Source organism: Electrona antarctica (assembly GCF_951216825.1).
Source record: "Electrona antarctica genome assembly, chromosome: 15".
Classification (NCBI taxonomy): domain Eukaryota; kingdom Metazoa; phylum Chordata; class Actinopteri; order Myctophiformes; family Myctophidae; genus Electrona; species Electrona antarctica.
Window position 1 is genome coordinate 30,090,718 of NC_136796.1, and position 20,818 is coordinate 30,111,535.

General features: G+C 43.7%; 1 protein-coding gene across 1 annotated transcript in view; it reads left to right on the forward strand.

The window, feature by feature from the left end:
• The window catches only part of adgrb2 (adhesion G protein-coupled receptor B2), a 538,535-nt gene that overhangs the window by 354,825 nt on the left and 162,892 nt on the right, over positions 1–20,818 (forward strand). The window contains exons 5-7 of the mRNA XM_079522669.1: positions 5,727–5,891; positions 14,568–14,729; positions 19,023–19,187. Coding sequence (XP_079378795.1) covers positions 5,727–5,891; positions 14,568–14,729; positions 19,023–19,187 — 492 coding nt within the window. The remainder of the gene's footprint in view (positions 1–5,726; positions 5,892–14,567; positions 14,730–19,022; positions 19,188–20,818) is intronic.

Consider the following 20,818-nt stretch of genomic DNA (forward strand, 5'->3'; position numbering starts at 1 on the left):
CAGATTGCCTCTCATTTTGATATTTAATTATCTTTAATTTCTTTTGTTTCTTTCTTGTGTGCTCAAACACGTTCTGGTTTACCTCCCACTGCAAACCTAATGGCGCCACCCTCATTGTCTAACATGCTCTATTGGACGACAAGACAGCATTAAATAGTTAGTTCATAGTAAATTAGCTGATGTTCACACTCACACACACGCGGCCGCGCGCGCAGATGTTGCCTTACCAAAGATAAAATATATTCTCACCAATAGGTGGCACCACACACACAATAGATTTTTCATTCCTATGTATCCCCAAAGTTGTCCTTCATTGTCATGTATCCACTGTACTTGTGTTAATGAATTCTACCCTTTCTCTCTATCGCATCATTTATTCTAAATTGTCTCGATCTCAGCCTCAATATTTCTCTTCTGTTTTATTATCTCCCGTGGCCTGCAGTCATTGCTAGGCCCGAGCTTATAGGCTAATTGATTGGCTGTGCGCGCGGACAGACTTCAGATACTTACTTTAGTGCTGAGTTTGAGGGATAGCGATTTGTTTCAGACGAATAAACAATGTTGTATAAGCCCACAGCAGTGGGGGGGGGGACGTCTTTGGCTGAATCATAATATCTCACTTTGTGTCTGTTGTGTGCTGTTGTGATGTATTATGGTCTGAAGTCTGTTAGTCTCTTGTCTGCTGTGTAGGGTTTGAGTGATGAGATTCTCTGCTGCATTTCTGAGGAAGCCTGAATATTAAGTGTGCTGCTATATGAATCAATGAATCACTCAATCTGGTACAGCATACATCCATGCATGGATCAGGGTTCATAAAAAGCGGTTTTACACAAAAGAAGAAAAAAAATAACAGAAACTGTTTTGTGCGTGTGCAAACTAACAAAAATGTAAGATCATAAAGAAATGGCAGAGTAAAATCACACCTGTGTGAAGTGAGGGGCGCTCTTATCATCATACTGTATATCATCATACATCATCTCATTACAGCCAATCACAATTTGCGTCCTCACCTTTGTCTTCAATGTTTGTGTTTACACAATGTTTGTGTTTACACAAAACCTCAAAGCTGGCCATTCATTGTCAATGGCATTCCATGTTTGTGTTAAGACAATGTTTGTGTTTACACAAACCCTCAAAGCTGGACATAGTAGGGGCTAGCGCCCCTCAAAAAGTGGACCAACAAAAAAACGGTTAGCGAATTTTTGTTGTGTGTGTGTATGGGCCACCTGTAGAATCAGTGTGAGTGCAAGTTGCAAAATACTTGAACAAACTGAAGGTTGTTCTGATTGACCAAATCACTTAATTCTCATAGTTTGTCATCTCTAATCATGTCGAACTAAAAAATATCACTAGGATGCAACTGGGACGTATCCTCAGTGATGCATCCCAAGGTCATCTGGGTTTCGGATCTTCCAACATCATACCCCTCACTCGGGTGACCCAGTAAGTCCCGACTTACGTCCCAGTAGCTGCCCTCGGTCAGTCCCTTAGGGAAAAACCAGGGACACACAATCCGCTGCTCCAGAACTACTCTGCCGTTACTGGGCGTGCCATCCGGCGCGTGCTGGAGGGACTAGGCACTGTGGGTTGACTCCTGGCCGGGCACTTCCTACGTCTCACCAGGTCCTCTCCTACTCTCACCAGGAGTACGAACTGGACTTGTGCGTTGCACCAGATTCCAGCACCAGACACTTCATTCGGGAGTGGTGGATTCTGCAGGCTCCACCGGCAAGGCGACAGAGGTGCCGCAGGCTCCACTTCCGGCTTGAATGGCCCTCCTAAAGGCCTCACGTGCGTTTTTTGGGCATCCTCCTCGCGGCAAACACAGGCTGGGGCGCTAACCTAAACTGCTTACCCGGGTGCCATCTACATTCCGGCTGCCAACCATCTATCGGCTGGTCACCAGTCTATTCCCGGTTGTCACATAGTCTATTCCTATGAGTCATTAAATAGAAACTAAGAACTAAAAGACATCGCTAGGATGCAACTGGGACGTATCCTCAGTGATGGTCATCTGGGTTTCGGGTCTTCCAACATCATACCCCTCACTCGGGTGACCCAGCCGGGGTGATCAAGTCCCGACTTACGTCCCAGTAGCTGCCCTCGGTCAGTCCCTTAGGGAAAAAACCAGGGACACACAATCCGCTGCTCCAGAACTACTCTGCCAGTACTGGGCGTGCCATCCGGTGCGTGGAGGGACTATAGGCACTGTGGGTTGACTTCCTACGTCTCACCAGGTCCTCTCCTGCTCTCACCAGGAGTACGAACAGGACTATTAAGGATTATCAAGTAATTTGAATCATGTTGTAGATTTTATATATTTTGTTTATATACTGCAATCATGGCTACTGGAAATGATTTATATCTTGTTATAATGTTGTATTGTATTTTATATAGGTAGAGGCCTCGTATAAGCCCTCAGGGCTTCTTGCCTCCTCCTGGCACTTTCACTTTTTTATTTGTATGCTTTAATTAATGTATTGCTCTATACTGTGCTAAAATAAAAATCTAATCAAAATCAAATCAAATCAAGTTGTGTTGTGTAGAGGGAAAAAAATAACCAGCCCTGTCCCTAGCACTAATCATAATGACAGTGAGAAGCCACTACCCCCAGACACAAGTTAGAGAGAGAACCAGCTCATTGACTTGTATCACCTGCCCACTTATTTCTCTTAGAGATAAGGGTCGTCAGCCGGGTGTCCGTTATTTTAATTTCTGGTAGTTGACAACCCTGGTCGGCTCTCAGTTCATTTATATTCTGTCTCTATGCTGGCAGGATCAGGGGGGAAAGTGCTTTGAAGTTCTTCCCGGAACTTCCAGAGATTTTAATAAGGGATACGCCAAGAATCGGGTCAATTTCGGGTCAAACCCCTCCAATTTCGGGTCTGTTGTTGTGTCAAACCCCCAAAACGTGTGGTTATGGTTAGGGTTGTGGTTCGGAGTCAGACTAATGAGTGGTCGGACCAGTGCCACGCTGCTATACCCAAACCCCCCCGAAATGCATAGAAAACTGCATTTTGGCACAGTTATTATTATTATTAGTAGTAGTAGTATTACCTGTGCTTGCTTCTGGTGGTCCTGCCGTCACTTCTCATTGCAGGGTCTCTATCCTGCCTCCTCCTCCCCATGTGTCTCAAAACGTTGTCTTTAGCCGCATTATTATGATCAGCTTCTTCAACTCCTTCTTTTCTCTTAAACATCTGAGTAATTGCTTATTGCATTGTGCTTCATTTTTTTTTTTTAATTGAATTCTCCAACGTTGCCCGCCTACTGTATCCGGTAATTGTTTTGCACACACCATAGGCACGGAGAATGGCTGTTTTAGTATCCAGTCTATACTCGATCTCCCAACTGCAAAGTGAACTGAGCCCATAGAGTTATATGACTGAGCCCAGCCCAGTCTGGTTTGTTGCGGTATTCTCTCCGTTGGAAGAATTCAGGATCCAGAAATAGTGCATATTAGAAAAAAGAAAACGAAAACGCTCAGCTATAGCCTATACAGTATTTATCCTATCCCTCCTCTACCCATCCCTTCCTCTGCATCGTGTCATCCAGCATTCAGTGCCTCTCATCTCTCCAGGTCTATCATTCGTTCTCCACCTCGTTCGACATTCTGGTAGATTCATCTACCCCACTATGCACTTTGCTTTTCAAATAACTACTTCGATGGACCCAATCTCTCATTAAATATTCTCTCCAAGTCTGCCCGAGTCTCTCTCGGTCCATTCAAATTCACTTCTCATCCCTCCAGTGGTATAGTCATCTCCTGTCAGTACCTCATTGACCTCAATTGACACTACACTGCCATTCAGGCCCTTTCCCCCTCGAATTATCTCTCCTCCTTTGTTGAGCATTAACAGGCCTATTCATACTCCAGTGTTAGGTGAAGTGGTGGCCACCTTTTCGGTGCAGGTCACCTCTTCACCAAAACGCGGCTATCATAGTCCATCACCGTGCTCATATCTCCTAACCTCCATGGCCAGCAACAATTCCTCAAATTCGTCCATTGTTTTCCCTCTGCTTTCTCTCTACTGCCTATCTGCCTCTATTCTATTCCTTTATAGTCCTTTCTGTTCCTTTCCTATTCTATATAGTCTATTATTTCATTCCTTTGTTCTCTCATTCTCCCGCTGCTCTAGCTGTTTCGCGAGTGTGTTGTTTTTTTCTTTTTATGTTATGTTTTTATGTTTTATGTTTTATGTCTGGACCAACCCAGCTTCTAGACCAAGGAGAGCGGTGGTTTGTTCTTCACCGCAGCTCAGTGACGTCATGTTGTAGTTTTCGGTGATAGCGGTGGTCACCTCATCACCGAAAACTATGAATAGGCCTTAAGTCTTTGCATCACCATTCCTTTACATGCAACTGAAAAGTGTGTACATGTACATGTTATCTCGATGCAGAGCTGGTATTGGTACAGGTGTGTGTGTGTGTGTGTGTGTGTGTGTGTGTGTGTGTGTGTGTGTGTGTGTGTGTGTGTGTGTGTGTGTGTGTGTGTGTGTGCGTGTGCATGTGCGCGTGAGCGTGAGTAAGTATGTCCACATTTGTGTATTGTATGTGTGTTGGTGTGCACACGTGTGCCTCTGCTCAAACACACGGGTGGAATATATTTACACCCTTAATTTGTGTTCAATGAATCTTTGAGCAACTTCTCCAGACCTAATTTATTCCAGGCCATTTTGAGTCCTATTTTGTGTGTTTCTAGCGTGGGACGGGAAGTGTAATGGAGGGAGAGAAAGGAAGGGTGCGGGGCATGCTCGCTGGCTGCGTTAATTAGTGTTTGAAGTCTTTTGAAGCCTTGGTGATGAGTCATTGAATTTTTTTAGCCATTATGGTACCTTCCATGACAACCATAACCTTCATTTCCCCGTCATGACTTTTAACAGCATGATTTTCTAATGCCAACCTGCCCATTCCAACTTTTTTTTGCTTGTAATACAGTATCACACTATATGCCATCAGTATGTGAATGATTACTTGTTTATTATTATTATTATTATTATTATTATTATTATTATTATTATTATTATTATTATTATTATTATTATTATTATTATTATTATTATTATATAATAACAACTTGAAAGTATTGTATGATTTTGTTGAAATAAGCTGATCTAACTCAATGTGTCGTGTTGCGACATGTTGTGGTTCATTGGTTAATTTCTCATTTCTCTGACATTCTCTAACTCTCTAACACTCTGCGTTACTGCAGATCCCACTTTACACAAGTTGGAATCCCCCTTTCCTTTTCCCGGTTCATTTTCACATAGCTTTGTTTGATTGGCCTGGCCTGGCTGCAGATTAAGTTTGATTGATTGATTGATTGATTGATTGATTGATTGATTGATTGATTGATGCGTTCATGCATTCATGCATTCATGCATATATTGAATTGATTGATGCAATTATTGATTGAATACTTTACATAAATGCATACACTTGGTCTAAAAGGATAACCCCAAAAGATCCTGAGGATTTGTTTCCATTGAGGTCCCATACAGTATTAGAACAAACATATTATGAAGGTTTTACATGGTGTTTCAACTCAGCCAAACAAACAAAAGCTATTGGGAACTCAACGGGAACAGGAAACGGTTACATGCCACCTTCTGAAACCTCCAGACTACAGTTAAGCGCTTGCAGAGCCTTTTGGCTGCATGCCTGCAATGGGATATGCTCATTCTTCATCCCCATGTGTGTGTGTGTGTGTGTGTGGGTGTTTGCAGTGCATGGGATATGGGAGGAATGGGCGTCATGGAGTCTGTGCTCTGTGACCTGTGGGCGGGGCTCCAGGACTCGAACCAGGAAGTGTGTGAACGGAGGAGGCGGGGCCACAGCTTGTGGAGGGCCCAAGACGCAGACCAAACTGTGCAACATAGCCATGTGTCCTGGTTAGTACCATGCCCCATTTACATTCTTTCTTTCTGTCTCCTCATTCTGTCTCTTATTTTGCTCTCTCTCTCTCTCTCTCTCTCTCTCTCTCTCTGGATTTCTTTCTTATGAATTAAACATATATCTATTTATTTATTTTTATATCTCTCATACATGGTTTTCCATGCATATGCATTCCAATGTTATGTTATGCAACTGACTCTAACTACCACTCACCTTTGCGTTAAACACATCCACTACAACCCTGTCTCCCATATTATTAATTTACCCACTACTGCCTTCCTATAGACCCTTCATGAACCAAGTCTTTGACCTTTGACCCGTGGTCACGCTATCACTCCATTCCCATATTGATCGCACGGTCTGTGCTTCCATTCTGGCTGACCTGGGGCCCCATCAAAACCCGTAGCCATTCAGGTCTGGGCTTCGATACCATGGTTGGCTTAATTTGGATTGCCGTGACCCATGTGTGGTTCTGCCAGAGTGCAGCACTCTGCCAATTGTCTCGCTGAGATTACCTGTTAGGCCTACCTTGTCAGGAGGAGCAATAAGTCGCCGCCGTGCGTGGCCCCATTCCATTATACTGTCAAGTGCACCTGGCAGCTCCGCTCCAATTTGGCTGAGAAGACGGTCCGCCCAAAATGTCTTCATCAGTTCATGCCATTTAGAGTTGGAATTGGGCCGAACGGCGGCCAAAATGAGGTCTCATCAGAGTAGGCTCCGAGGAAAAGCCTGGGGGAGGTTTGTGTGACACGGACTGCATATACACTCCCACAGAGCAGCTTGCACAATGAAGTCACAGGTGACCGTGGCGTGCTGCAGTATTCTCAATGTATTTATAATATCATTTGTATGGGAGGAATTTCTCAAATGGCCTAACATTCTTCTCTGACTTTAGAGGAGAAATTATGCATTTGGTTATGCATGTGGTATAGGCTACTATATAGGCTACTATGTTTATTTATTTATTCTGTTAAAGTAGAGGAGAAGAATATGGATACTAACTGTGTGTGTGTGTGTGTGTGTGTGTGTGTGTGTGTGTGTGTGTGTGTGTGTGTGTGTGTGTGTGTGTGTGTGTGTGTGTGTGTGTGTGTGTGTGTGTGTGTGTGTGTGTGTGTGTGTGTGCATATACTGTATTACATAAGAGATCTACATTTGTATTTATGTATATTCTCAGTTCCCACCATAGGTGTCAGTGTTCATGCATTCATAAATTCATGTATGTAGAATATGTTCACAAATTCAGTTTTGTATGAATTGCATTGCATTATACTGTACGTCCTAACTGTACGTCCTAACTGTACGTCCTAGGACATTTTGTTTTCTAACGTGTGCTCTCTTCTTCATCCATCTCCTTCTCAATTAATCTGCTGTTCAACCCATTTTGACCTGAGATCAGATTCTAAAAATGTCTTCTACATCCTGACAGTTTTCTGAAAATGCTATGTTTCTATGTCAGTCGTTCATCGATTTTTCAAAAATAGCAGACCTACAAGCTCGTAGCGCGCCACTCGGTGGCGCGCTATGAGCTTGTAGATCTGCTATTTTTCTAATAGCTAAAGCATAACATAATGCTAACACCAAAAGGGGTTCCCGCCCAAAATGGGTTAAGAAGGTTACATTGAATTCAAAAGACAATGAAGCCACAATTCGTTTCATGCAGCACGTGTGCAGAGAAACACATAGGCTACAACACCAACATACAAACAATCACAATACTCCAAGGAGCTAAATGTTGAATACAACCATCTTGACATTCTTAACAGAAAACTAGAAATAAATACATTGGAGCATTTAGAAGTCAGCTTGCAAAGGGGATGAACATACATTTTTGAACAATGCCTCTGACCACAGTCAGGCATACGTGGAGGGGGACATAGAGAAATGGCTGAGGTGGGGTAAGCTTCCTGACATTTAAACATTTCCCTGGTCTGATCCTGATTGTCCGTGGGAAGTAGCTATTTAGCAATGCACCGCCGGTGGTCTTTTGGCTGCAGAAATGGCAACTGGCGCGGTTAGTTTTTTTTTTTACAAGCGGGTAATAATAATGGCAGCAGAGACATTTCACTTGCTAAAACCATGTCCAGGAAAAGCCAGAAATGCTCTCAGCTCTCGGTTGTTTACGGAAATAACTGAGCTCTAATGGTTTAACTTGATAATCTTTTCACAACACTGTCAGGCTCTTTACCTTTTACCGCATGAAGGCTTTGAAACCAGCAGATAAAAGAAAAGCTCAGAATACTCTCAATGAAAGATTTATGAAAATAAAAAAAGACCTGACAGAAATAGAATGTCGTCTTCGTAGAAGGTGAATTCTCTGTTGCCCCGCTTCACAATAGCATATGGGTTCATATCGAATTTAAGACATAATCATAAATAGTAGCCAAGTTGTTTTATGAGTCAATTTCCACGCTTTCATTTTGCATGATGCACTGAACACACAAACACACACACACACACACACACACACACACACACACACACACACGCACACGCATGCACGCACATGCACGCACGCACGCACGCACGCACGCATGCACGCACGCACGCACGCACGCACACACACACACACACACACACACACACACACTACCTGTAACCAGACCAGACTGCATATCTTTTATCAGTTCAAATAAAAGAGAGACATTTCTCTTCTCCCTCTGCCCTCTGGGATTCTTCAGCCATTCTGTTTTGGGAGCAGCGATGAAGCGAGAGGAACTGTATGGGTTTGGGAGTGCAGCTTATAAAAGAAGTGTGTGTGTGTGTGTGTGTGTGTGTGTGTGTGTGTGTGTGTGTGTGTGTGTGTGTGTGTGTGTGTGTGTGTGTGTGTGTGTGTGTGTGTGTGTGTGTGTGTGTGTGTGTGTGTGTGTGTGTGTGTGTGTGTGTGTGTGTGTGTGTGTGTGTGCGTGCGTGCGTGCGTTGTGTGTGTGTGTATGCGATCTTTCTTGCGTGCATGGTGTGTGTGTGTGCATGCATGCATTTGAGAGTGAATCTATCGCAGCTCATTGGCAGGCAGTGCTTTTGGGAGTTCAAAGGCAATGGTCCTTTGAAATGAGGAACACCAGCACAGACCTCATGACAGAGGAGTCACATGCTTACAGCTTTGATGGTGATGGTGTGTGTGTAATATGCAAATGTCTGCGTGTGTGTGTGTGTGTGGGGGGTGTCACCACGCACTACATTATAGTTGTTATGTACACACACAGCTGCCGTGCGTGCCTATAAAGCGGTTGATATGATACAGTTTGCTATATATAGTTCTCCATTTTCCCTCTTATCCTCCCTCTTTCATCTTCTTTTTGACAAATTTGAATTCATTAGAATTAAACTCTATCACTGTTGAATTAATTCTTTCACCTTCCCACCAGCTCCTACATGTGTAGAGGAATGCATGGCACCCATACGCACACACACACACACACACACGCGCGTACACAGTGTGTGGGAGGTGTCGTAAATGTTAATATGACAGGCTTTGCTTCAAATAAGACACATCAATAAGAAGTGAGGGAAGGAGGCGAACGGCAGCCATGCATAAATGATGGGATCATATCTGGGTTGTTTTATTGCTGATGTCAAGTATATACTCGCGGAGGATTGCATGTGTAGGCAGAGAGCTGGCTGGAGCGAGCCAGCAAACATGGTGACTGCTCCGAGTTCTGTGAAACCCGGGCGACCACGTGACCCACAAATACAAACACATCCACACGCAGGGCTTATGTTTGGGCTAAATGGCACCGGCTTAATTGCAGACGGGTTGCAGAAATGACAAATTGCGGCGAGTGGGTGGCGGAGGGGGGGTGCGGGGTTGTTGGCGGTCGTGCTACTTCACAACTGTTACGTAAATAACACACGCCTCCATGCAGTATATTACACTGTAATTATGCTGTACAAATGTTTGTTTTAATGATAGTCACAGTTGCCCTTGTTGCTTAACATTTTAGCCTTGTGTTCACTTCCCTTAACGGTTTTAGTAATGAAGATTGTGTTTGCTGGAGTCTGAGTTGTTGACGTTGATAATGACACTATACAGAGCTTTGACTTACTGCTCTGTATACAAGCCTTATTCAGGCTGTTGTGGCTTGCTGCCCACAAGAGAAAGAAATAGAGTCTGCAACACTTAGTTCAACGTTTTCGATCAATGGGATCTTCTTCAGGAATGTTGCTGCCGACCACAGTATGCTGCTTGGCTACTGAACATCTAGCAGCTTTATTAGAAGAACTGTTTGTTACAAGTGTTAAATAGCTCTATATTCTGATAGCAATCATTGCTAGTGCTTGTTCAGTAACAGGGGTCTCCCCGTCTCTGCTGTGCTTCAGTAAACAGACAATGCATTTTAAAGTTGGGACACCATTTTTAGGATGATACAGGATAAACAAAGTGAAATTGGAAGTGAGCAAATAAATGAGCAGACACAATTCGAACTGGGAACACTGATAAAAGGGTACACATTTAAGCTAATGAAAGGGTACTCTCTCCTGATGGCAACCCACCTGAAAATGTATTTTCTGTTTATTATAGAGCTAGAGAGATGGGGAGGCCCCTGTTACTGAACAAACACTTTATCGTTTGTTTTTGGTCGGGGTTCGATCCCCGGCCAGGTCATACTAACTAAAGACTCCGAAATATGGGGACCCAGTGCCTCCCTGCTTGGCACTCAGCATCAAAGGGTGGATTGGGGGTAAGTCCCTGCGACATACTAGCGTCATGTCCAGGGGGTTTACTTGTACATCAAGCTGCCTCACGCTACAGAAACAGGAGATAGAGGCTCCTGCCCTATGGGCCTCATGGCTCTGCAACAGTATAGCTCAACAGGACCCCGGTTGTTACAGTAGTTGTTGATGCAGAAAAGAGAGCATCCTGTCCTGGGTTTTGAAAGAGTGACCGTGGTCTTATCACGTCTAATGGTATTATAACTTAAATAAAGGTAGGGGAGGTGGATAACAGCCAGAAGAGAGTAGCATCATTCTTATATGCCAACGTTTTTTTTAACTTAGCGGAGAAGGGGTGTAGCAGCCAAGACGTTTAATATCTGCCGATAACGTAATAATAATGCTCTGTAATTCAATTTAAATGAAAATGTAATAAAATTCCTTGCAGGTACTTTTTTTCTGCGTTGGCATGCAGCAGCTATTCATCCAAAGTCCAAATCCACGCACGCACGCACGCACGCACGCACACACACACACACACACACACACACACACACACTGTAATGGTATCTCACATTGTCATCAGAAATGCAATGTTTGAACATTGCATTTCTGATTACTCCAGACTCACTTCCTCTCACTTCCTCTTGTATATGTATACCCTTTGGTATGTCTGTCCTAGCAGGCACAGCACAGCACAGCACAGTATACTGTATTAAGCCCAATTTATACATCGCCATGTGATGGTGTCGTTGACCACAGTTTGACAATCTAAGTTCAAAACGTGTCACAGATGTATCAGATGTGGGTTGTGAGCTCAGCTTATAGATCGGCTATTTTGGAGATTGAGCATACATTTGGCATTAGGCTATACAATTATGTATCTATGATACATTATTGGGAGGAGAGATGCTCATATTATACAGGTGGTTCTGGCCAAGCATATTGATTGGTTGAGAAAGGCTCTCTAGCTGTGACTAAATCATGATAAAGCACACCTCAGCTGTGCTCCAAAAATGAAATATGTCTCATCACCATTACAAGCAGTCTAGCTGACTTGCTTTACTAGGCTATTGGAATCGTCAATGTCTAGTACTTTGCAAACTCCCGAGTTTTCCCCATTAAATGTGTGACATGTTTAGATTTTGTTGAATAGCATAAAGACCTTATTCACAATATTACACTCAAGCGTGTGCTTTACTGCTGTTACCACTTCAGTGATGCTCTTGTGTAATATATTGCTTAATTCGAGCACTTTACTCTGAGCTTGCACACACTTTGACACAGGCTGCCAAGCGTACCTGTCTGTCTCACAGTGGGAGAGGAATCTCTCCGTTGCGTTATACCAACTCCCCATCTCCAGTTATTCTTCCTCGGTACAGCATGCCTCATCTGCATATAGCTATACTGCTCTCGTCTTGCTTGATTTTGCATCTCCCCTCAGCTCCGCTGTCTCCTCCGAACGTCACACAATGATCACCATTTTTCTCCTGCCACAAAACTACTGCACAATCCTGCTGTACAATACACAGCCCTACTGTACAATCCTTCAATACACAACCCTACCGTACAGCACTATACTATACTATACTATACTATACTATACTATACTATACTATACTATACTATACTATACTATACTATACTATACACAACTCTACTGTATAGTGACTCAGTACACGACCCTATACTGTGAGTGTGCAGTCGTTCAGTACACAACTCGTACTGTATAGTACCTACAAGCAGTGGCGTATCTACAATAAGGCGAGGACAGGCGTCCGCCTGTCCAAATCCATTTCTGGCCTGGCCAAAATCCATACAATGAGAAAAAAGAGAGGACAAAAACAAGACCTGAGAACTATTCGTGGACAGCTGATTGGCCGTTGCGGTAGAGCGCGACCCTCAATCACCCATTGGAACGTAAATGCGTGCCTTTCAGCCTTTGTATCCTACTCGTCTGGCAGGTATATCTCTTTGAAAACCTTTAGTGCTACGATTGTGCGCGGGGGGACGACAATTAACACATCTTGCCTGCCCAAAATGTAATTCCTGGAAACGCCACTGCCTACAAGCTCACAACGTGTCGCTTCGCGCCACATTGCTAGCTTGTATATCTGCTATTTTCACTACTTCTTAACCTTGCTTTTTATGGAAAGTATTTTTTATTTATTTAGTATTATTTATGAAATACTTGGAACATGTTGGAATTTTATCTTTTGAAATAATAATGGATCCATGACTGAGCTGCATGCAGATCACTGATAGGCTCTTACCAAAAAACAAACAATCCCTGTTATGCCCATATATGGAGATCCCTGATGTCACCAATATTAAGGCCATATGGGAATGTTGTGACATCACGCCTCGTGACATCACGCCTTGTGACACGCTCCATATATGGAGACATATATGGCCATGAACCCGGCCATATCATTGTACATTTTTTGGTCAAAGTTGATCCCATGCCAAAGCGACAGCACTCGCCCAGCAGTCTGCCGTCACCCAGGTGGAAGCGTACACGATCCACAGCGCCACCGTCAGAGTCTCATGGAGGACGCCATCGCTAGCTGGCACCACCTGCTGCCCCCGCCGCCACCCTTAGATCTCTATATATGGAGCTGACCTGTTCTGACATTCCATATGTTGATCTGACCTCATCAAACCCTGTACACTAAAGACACGCTCCATATATGGCCAGTACAGACTTCATTCCATATGTTGATTTGACCCCCCATGCCAAAGCGCCAGTGCTCGCCCCGCAGTCTGCTGTGACCCAGGCGGATGCTTCTCGCCCTCAGGGTGTCTTACTGGTACAGTAGGCCTATAGTAGTTGTGTATATTGAACTTCACCCCATTGTGCCAAAGATGTGCACATGTGATCCTGACCCCTAACCAACTCCATTACTGTTCTAATTCCCATCATTCCCTTTACAACATTTTACAATGACAATCATCAGATGAGCATGAATATATTATAAGGTCATTGACTGAAATGTTGCTATTAAACATTATTTATTTTATTTCTTCACTGAGCAAGTGAAGGCCGTGTGTGGGTGTTTTTGATTTCTTCCTTGATCTACATCTACAACAATGACAATATCAAACGAGTTAGTTCGTCAACAGAAAAAGAGACCCATTAGTAGCATAAAACTTGATTTGATTATAGATCAAAAGGGTTATTCTGCACATCAAAAAGGCTTGCTCTTTCAATGCCTCTCTTCCACTATTCTGCATTTGGTTTGCATATTCCATTTGACAAGTCAATTTACCACCAACGGCGCAGCCTATTCCCCCTCCCTCAGTATTTGAACGCGTCTGTGTCTATTGCTTCTACTGGAATAAAATGCATTTAATAATGTTTTTCTTTTCCTTTCTTTTTAAATGTAGCAGCCGCAACAGTACACTCCCAATATACACCAAAGTCGATTTTGATAGTCGAATGATGAAATGCAGTGTTTAATTGCAATGAGCAAATTGGTAAGGGACATTTTATTAAAGAAAGTTAGGGAATGTAATTGAATGCACTCTGTCTGAACTCTTGGATTGGTTTACAACAATGCATGAATGGAATCTTAATCAGGCTCGGCAGAATAGAGTGAAAAGTTGAAATGTACATACCGTTATGTCCATGGTGTGATAATTGTGTTGGTCTGTTGCTATTTATGGGACAATCTAGCAGTCTCTGCAGCCTCTTTTGCTTCATTTCTACTTTGTGGCATGCCAGTGTCGTGCGCCGAAAAGTGGCTCTCTACAAGTTCACAATGTGTTGTGGAACTTGCGGTACATACAGTACATGCGACTTTTGTTCTCTGACCTCGTCTATGCCCCATATGTCCTTGTTGTTACGTGGCAGCTGACTCTGTTTTCTGTTCCCTCTCTCTTTCAAATCTCTTCTTTGCCATGTCTTCCATTTCATTTCACTGTCTCTCTCTCTGCCTTGGACCTCAAATTCTTCATCCCTGTCTGTTCCTCTACCCTGCGTATCCACCCCTCTGTCTCTCTCTCTCTCTATCCGCCCCTAGTGGAAGGACAGTGGTTGGAGTGGGCTCCGTGGTCCACGTGCAGTGTGACGTGCGGAAAAGGAACCCAGCAGAAGATGAGGAAGTGTGGCTCTTCGGTGCTCAGTTGGGCCGACTGTAAGGGCTCCCATCAGGAGACCAGAGAATGCACCAACCCTTCATGTGGTAAGACATGCCTACAACAGGGCTTCTCATGATGAGACTTAATACCTTTGGGGAAAAAATGTGAAAATAACAGATCTATAAGCTCACAATTCATTGTGAAGCGGTGTGGGCTTGTTGATTGTATATTTTGAGGGGCGCTAAACCCTCGTATGTCCAGCTTTGAGGGTCTGTGTCTGTGTAACAAAAGTGACAAAAGTGTGAAAACACAAACATTGAAGACACAAATTGTGATTGGCCGGCGTGATTGGGTGGGATATGTGCCATTGGTGGAGAATGAGATGATGTATGATGATAAGAGCACCCCTCACTTCACACGGGTGTGATTTTGTTGTTGTTGCTATGAACACAGTTGCTATAAACCCAGTGCCTTGATATTTTGACTTGCCCATTGGTGTGCCTTAGGCACAAAAGGTGACCTCTAAGGGTTTTCCACATCCACACACCTAGTTCCACGCCTAGTTCAGACAACAGTGAGCTTCGGGTTGTTTGCTCCTTTGTTTTTCCACACCATTTTTGGCTGGCTCGACCTCCTGCTACAATGAGGTCGTTCCTTGTCATAGACAGTGCATGGAATTACACTCTTTCTCCGAATGTAGAAGTGCGAATACCGCTGTTGGTGTGAATTCAGTGGCACAGCACATTTCACAGCACACACATTACAGTATACTGGAAAAAACAAACATGCAAGATTCATTTACTTCTCTTCAGCTTCTTAATTGTATTCAGTCTCACGTCCTTGTACATAGGCTACTTAACATTGTTGGTTGATTGTTTGACAAACAGAGAACAGAACATTTGAGCTCATTTTTTCCCTGTCTAGTACAAACTCGTCTTCCCTTAGGGTCTCCTCAGGACTGCGTTCTTTCTCCACTTTTATTTGTCTTTTATACAAATGGCTTGTTTCAAAGCCAAGTATGTAGATTATATTGTAATAGTCAGTCTCTGAGTCATGGATGATGGTAGGAGAACTTGGTGTGAAAAAGGCAAACAAAATATAGTTTTTCACAGGCCCAATCCACACCAATGATTCGCCATGGAACTCCTTGCAACCAAACGGTTGCGTTGCGAGTAGTTGCATGAATCCATTATCCCCAATGGCAGTTGTAAGGAGTTGCATTGGTGTGACATGTCCTTAAAACTGTTTTGTTGCATTGGTGCGGTTTGGGCTTTGAGGACGGAAGGACATTTTTACGTTGACAGGTTTGGACTGTTTTACTGTTTTTCACAGTTTATACTGTGTGCATTGAGTCAGTTTTAACACCTGTTATGATCTGTTAGTTCAGCAGTCTCTGTGTGAAAAACATGCTGGAAAAATACTGTGCGTGTGCCGTAGGGCCGTCACACAGAAAGCTCAGGTAATCTCCTGGCCTCCCAGGCTAGCACACTTAACATACAACTTTAATAATTGACTTACCTCCCTATAGACAAATCCACCGAGCGGCAACCATTACTGTGATGTCAAGCGGCGGTAATGAGAGCCGATTGGCACCGTAGTTATTATTGTGCCGAGGGCAGCGCTCCGCGGATTTGTCTATAGAGTTGACACTAACAGATACATGAGATCTTTTATTCTCAGCCATATAAAAGGCTTTTTTTAAACAAAATGGGTCTGTGATTTTCTGTAGAATAGATGTGACACGGTGCCCCCCCTTTTGTCTGGCTTTCTTGTTACTTCCTCTAATGGCTCTATAGTGACAACAAAGTGACAATAACATCGGTGACAGTGACATGCGCACCAACTACAGCTGTTTCTGTGTGTATTTATGTCTTGTCTGCAGTCTATTGTTCCATTATTTACTGCTATCGTTAAGCCACTTGCCCCCTGAGGCCACTAAAGCTTACTTTACCTTTCTGTAGCTGTAGGCTATATGCACTCAGGAACCGCATACTGTACATTGATGTAGTGAATGATGATAGACTAGCATATAATATACAGTATAAGTATACATTTTACAATTTAGACTTGCATTTACCTGGATTACTGGAGGTAGGATATAGGTATATTTTGCAGAAAGATTTTCAATAAAACAAAAATAAAATATTTAGAATATACAGTATGTGGCATTTCAGCAAATTGGTGAATAAATTAGCAACCAAAGATATACAGAAATAACAGAATATATACCTGTGTGCAGCAGGATGAATATGTTGGCAACAAAAGTAGGCCTACATGCAAAGTTTACTCTGTGATAGCTGGAATAGCAATCTGACTGTATTATGTGGCAAACTGCCACACACGCATGCGCACGCACACCCCACACACACACACACACACACGCACGCACGCACGCACCCCAAACAGTGTCCCTGTATTTGGGTCCAATATGATTTCCATGTTTCTCACATAGGCATTTTGTGACTTAATTGTGACCCGTATTGGTCTGTGAGGCTGTTTTGTTCTGGTCAGGGCCTGGGTCTCTTGTTTGACCTGATTTGGGTTCCACTTCTTGCGCTTCTTTTTTTCTTTCTCCAACACTCGACCTCCTCTCTCATCCACCACCTTAAAGGGACACTTCACCCCTTTTGCAAAAAAATACATTTTAATGACGTTTATCTAAAACACTTTCCTGGGGGTCTTTGTGTGTAATATGTGGTTTTAGATATTTTAGATTTTAGCAGTGAGCCCAGTGTATAGACGCCTTATCAGACGACGTCACACTGATAAGAAACGGCATGCGCGCGCATAAAGGCAGCAGAAGAACACCACCTCTCATAAGATGCAATGGAAAAGTTCTAACTGCACTCACGTGTAAAAAATGCCCCATCAAACTTTCAGATGCTGTTTTTCTCCCAGTGTGGAGGAAGAATGATTAGGATTTGTATTGTGATCTTGAGTAAAAGTACAAAAGTATTGGCTTAAAGTACCAAAAGTACTCGCAGAATGTTCCATTTCAAGTTGTCAAATACTCCGGTAGGCTATACAAATATATTTTTTTAAATAGCCCTGGCAGCTCTCACTGGGCTGTTAGCATCTTGCCCACCCCAGCATAACCGTGTCTCTGCCTCTCTGTACCTGCAGTCTCCCTTATATAGGAGAGGATCCTACCACAAACACAGAAATATGGTAAACCTCAAACCACCACTTAAATAGATGTTCCACTTTCAACCAAACACCATTTTGGATTTGAATTCTACGGAACATCAAACCATCAAAAGACAACAGGGTCAAACACCCCTCCTCCTCTACAGTACTTGGCACCTTCCCCCAGGAACCCCCATTCTTAAGTTGAATGGTTTAGTCTTGCTCTGGTTCAGCAGTTCACCATTTAACACAGAGGATTTTCTGTACTGAAGGAGATACAGGTGACAAACAATTACCATTGACTCCTTTAACACAGGTTACAATAAACAGAATGTGTTACGCCTGCAAGGTCTGTGCATTTGTGAATAATTTGTAAATGCATGCAACAGTATTGACATTATTAGGACAAGCTTGCAGTGCCTTGCACGCTGCCCACAATCACTGCTTCTAAACCGGCCGTGGCCTTGATTAGTAATCGGACGCAGGTGTGTGTGTGTGTCGTATTGTGCTTTCTGCTTTGGCAATGTAAACGTATGTTTTCTCATGCCAATAAAGCCCTTTGAATTGTGTGTGTGTGTGTGTGTGTGTGTGTGTGTGTGTGTGTGTGTGTGTGGAGGATTAGTAAAACAAAAAGATGTAGTGGAGTTGAGTAAAAGTAGTGTAAATGGTAAATATTCCAGTAAAGTAAAAATACCTCAACTCAAAACTACTTAAATTAATTAAATGTACTTATATAGTAAAGTAAAATAAAGTTTAATTCACCGCTTCATAAAGTGGGGTCCGGGGACCCCAATGGGTCCCTGAGGGGGTCTGGCCTGGCCAAATATCTATTTGGGGTTCTTTGACATGAATATGTTTGAGGGGGCGCCCGCTGGCCAAGTGGTCCAGGCGCATGCCACATAGGCTTTGGCCTGACAGCGCGTTGCGTGTTCGAGTCCCGTTCATGACTACCTTTGCTGAATGTCTCTACCCTTCTCTCTCTCCCCTCTTTCCTGTCTCTCTTCACTTGATATTATCAATAAAGGCAGAAAAGCCAAAGTAAAACATTTGAAAAAAGAAAATGTTTGAGAACCACTAGCGCAGCTGGTTTAATTTATGCTCCATCATATGATGGTGACGTGCGACAAAAATAGCCTACCTACAAAAAAGCTTTTGAGCTTGTATAGAACTATCTATAGATTGTCTATTTTCAGCACGCAACACCATAATACCACAAAGTGTAAACGAGGCTCAACTCCTCTCCTGCTTGTCCTTGTCGGCCCTGCTTTTAGGTGGAGGGAACTGGGGGAGCTGGAACCACTGGAGTCTGTGCAGCAAGACGTGTGACAAGGGCTGGCAGAGCCGTTTCAGGATGTGTGAGGGCGCGGGGGTCCAGACCTACCCCTGTGACGGCTCAGGAGAGGAGGTCCGTGCCTGCAACGAGAACAAGTGTCCTGGTGAGTGAGTGCACAGTGCTCCTTTGAGGAATTTAAGTTAACCATAATTATAAAATAGCTAATTTACAAGCTCGCATGTCGCATCGTGACCCGTTGTGAGCATGTTGATCTTGTATTTTAACTCTTCTCGTTTCTTTGTTTTTGTTTTTCTTCTTTTTGAGGAACTTTTGGTATAATGACATGCCCAAAATAGAGATGCCAGATTGAAAGTGGTTGAAATAACCCCCAGACGTGTGTGCGTGCGTGGGCGGGTGGGTGGGAGCTAAACATTAACAAATGCTGGATGTTCCGCCGCGCCTCCCCTCCACTGCTTCCGTAACGTATTGCACTCGATTACATTTAATTGAATTCAAATTAATTGAAGAATATAGCTAGCTGCTTATCATAAATGGACATAGATAGATAGATAGATAGATAGATACTTTATTAATCCCCGAGTGGAAATTGAAGTGTTACAACAGCAACAACAGGCAGCCAGCTTCATGCGGCGCCAAGACTTCATCTCCGTACATCTCAGAAAAACAAAAACAGGGGGGGGGGGGGGGGGGGGGTGAAGACATCACATCACAATTCAAGTAAGGTTGGTAATACTTGTTCGTGCAGGCACATTTCAGGGTGAGGGGGGATGTGGGGTGGTATGGGCATAAAAAAGCACTACTCCCAAGCCATTCCATCAAGGAAGAAACTGCGGAGGAAAAAAAGCCAGAGGGGGGGGTGGGATGGGAGGCGGGTGTGTGTGGGAGTGTATGTGACTTATTAGTCACATGTGTGTGTGTGAGAGTTAGCCTGGAGTTCTTCTGGGATGCATGCAAGGTCAATTCTCGTGGTGGAAGATAGCAACAAGTTGCTATAGAGACGTCCTCACTCAGTCCTCTGCCAGTCCAGAGTCACAACAACAGGTGTCCGTGAAGATAGGGGTGGGGGGGGGGGGGGGGGGGGGGGGGGGGGGGTGGTGGAGGAGCTCTCCCTCAGCACTGTCTTTTCTCTTCTGGAGGACAATGTTGCAGAGGGGGGGGGAATGTAACGGCTCATTCATCTCTTATGTCTCTGGCCCTCAACAAACCTTGCAGGGAAAATGAGGGCATTGAGTCTCTCCTTGTTGTTTTCCGGTCTTGAGTGGCGAGTCCCCCCAGGATGGTGTCCACCTTTCGATTCGATCGCTCCAGTCCGAGCTCCTACTGCTCTGCTCAGGTCAATTATCATGACGGGCAACTTAGGGGTCCCATTAAAAGTTCCCATCTTTCCGATTTTGCGATGCACAAGGGCACAAGGTGCTCACTCCAATCAGCAACAGACAAAAAAAAAAAAAAAAAAGCCAAACCCAATTTCCCAAAATCCAGATGTAAACACTGCCCGCATTGGTTATTGAGCCGACAAAAAAGCCACTTCCTTGATCCGGGTCACAGACAAAGAGCAAAGCGAGCCAAGATTGTCTCTCCCCTCTCGTTCACTTGCATTGGCCTCAATTTCCCAGAAGCCCTAGCAGCCCAGATGATGACTTGATTTCCGGTTTCGTCATCATAACGTGACGGCCTCGTCATCAGGTCCCGGATAAATCCGCTGTTTCTTTTTAATTATTTTAAAACGGCGAATTAAACGCATCAAACAAATGTCGGGTATAGCGTTTTACG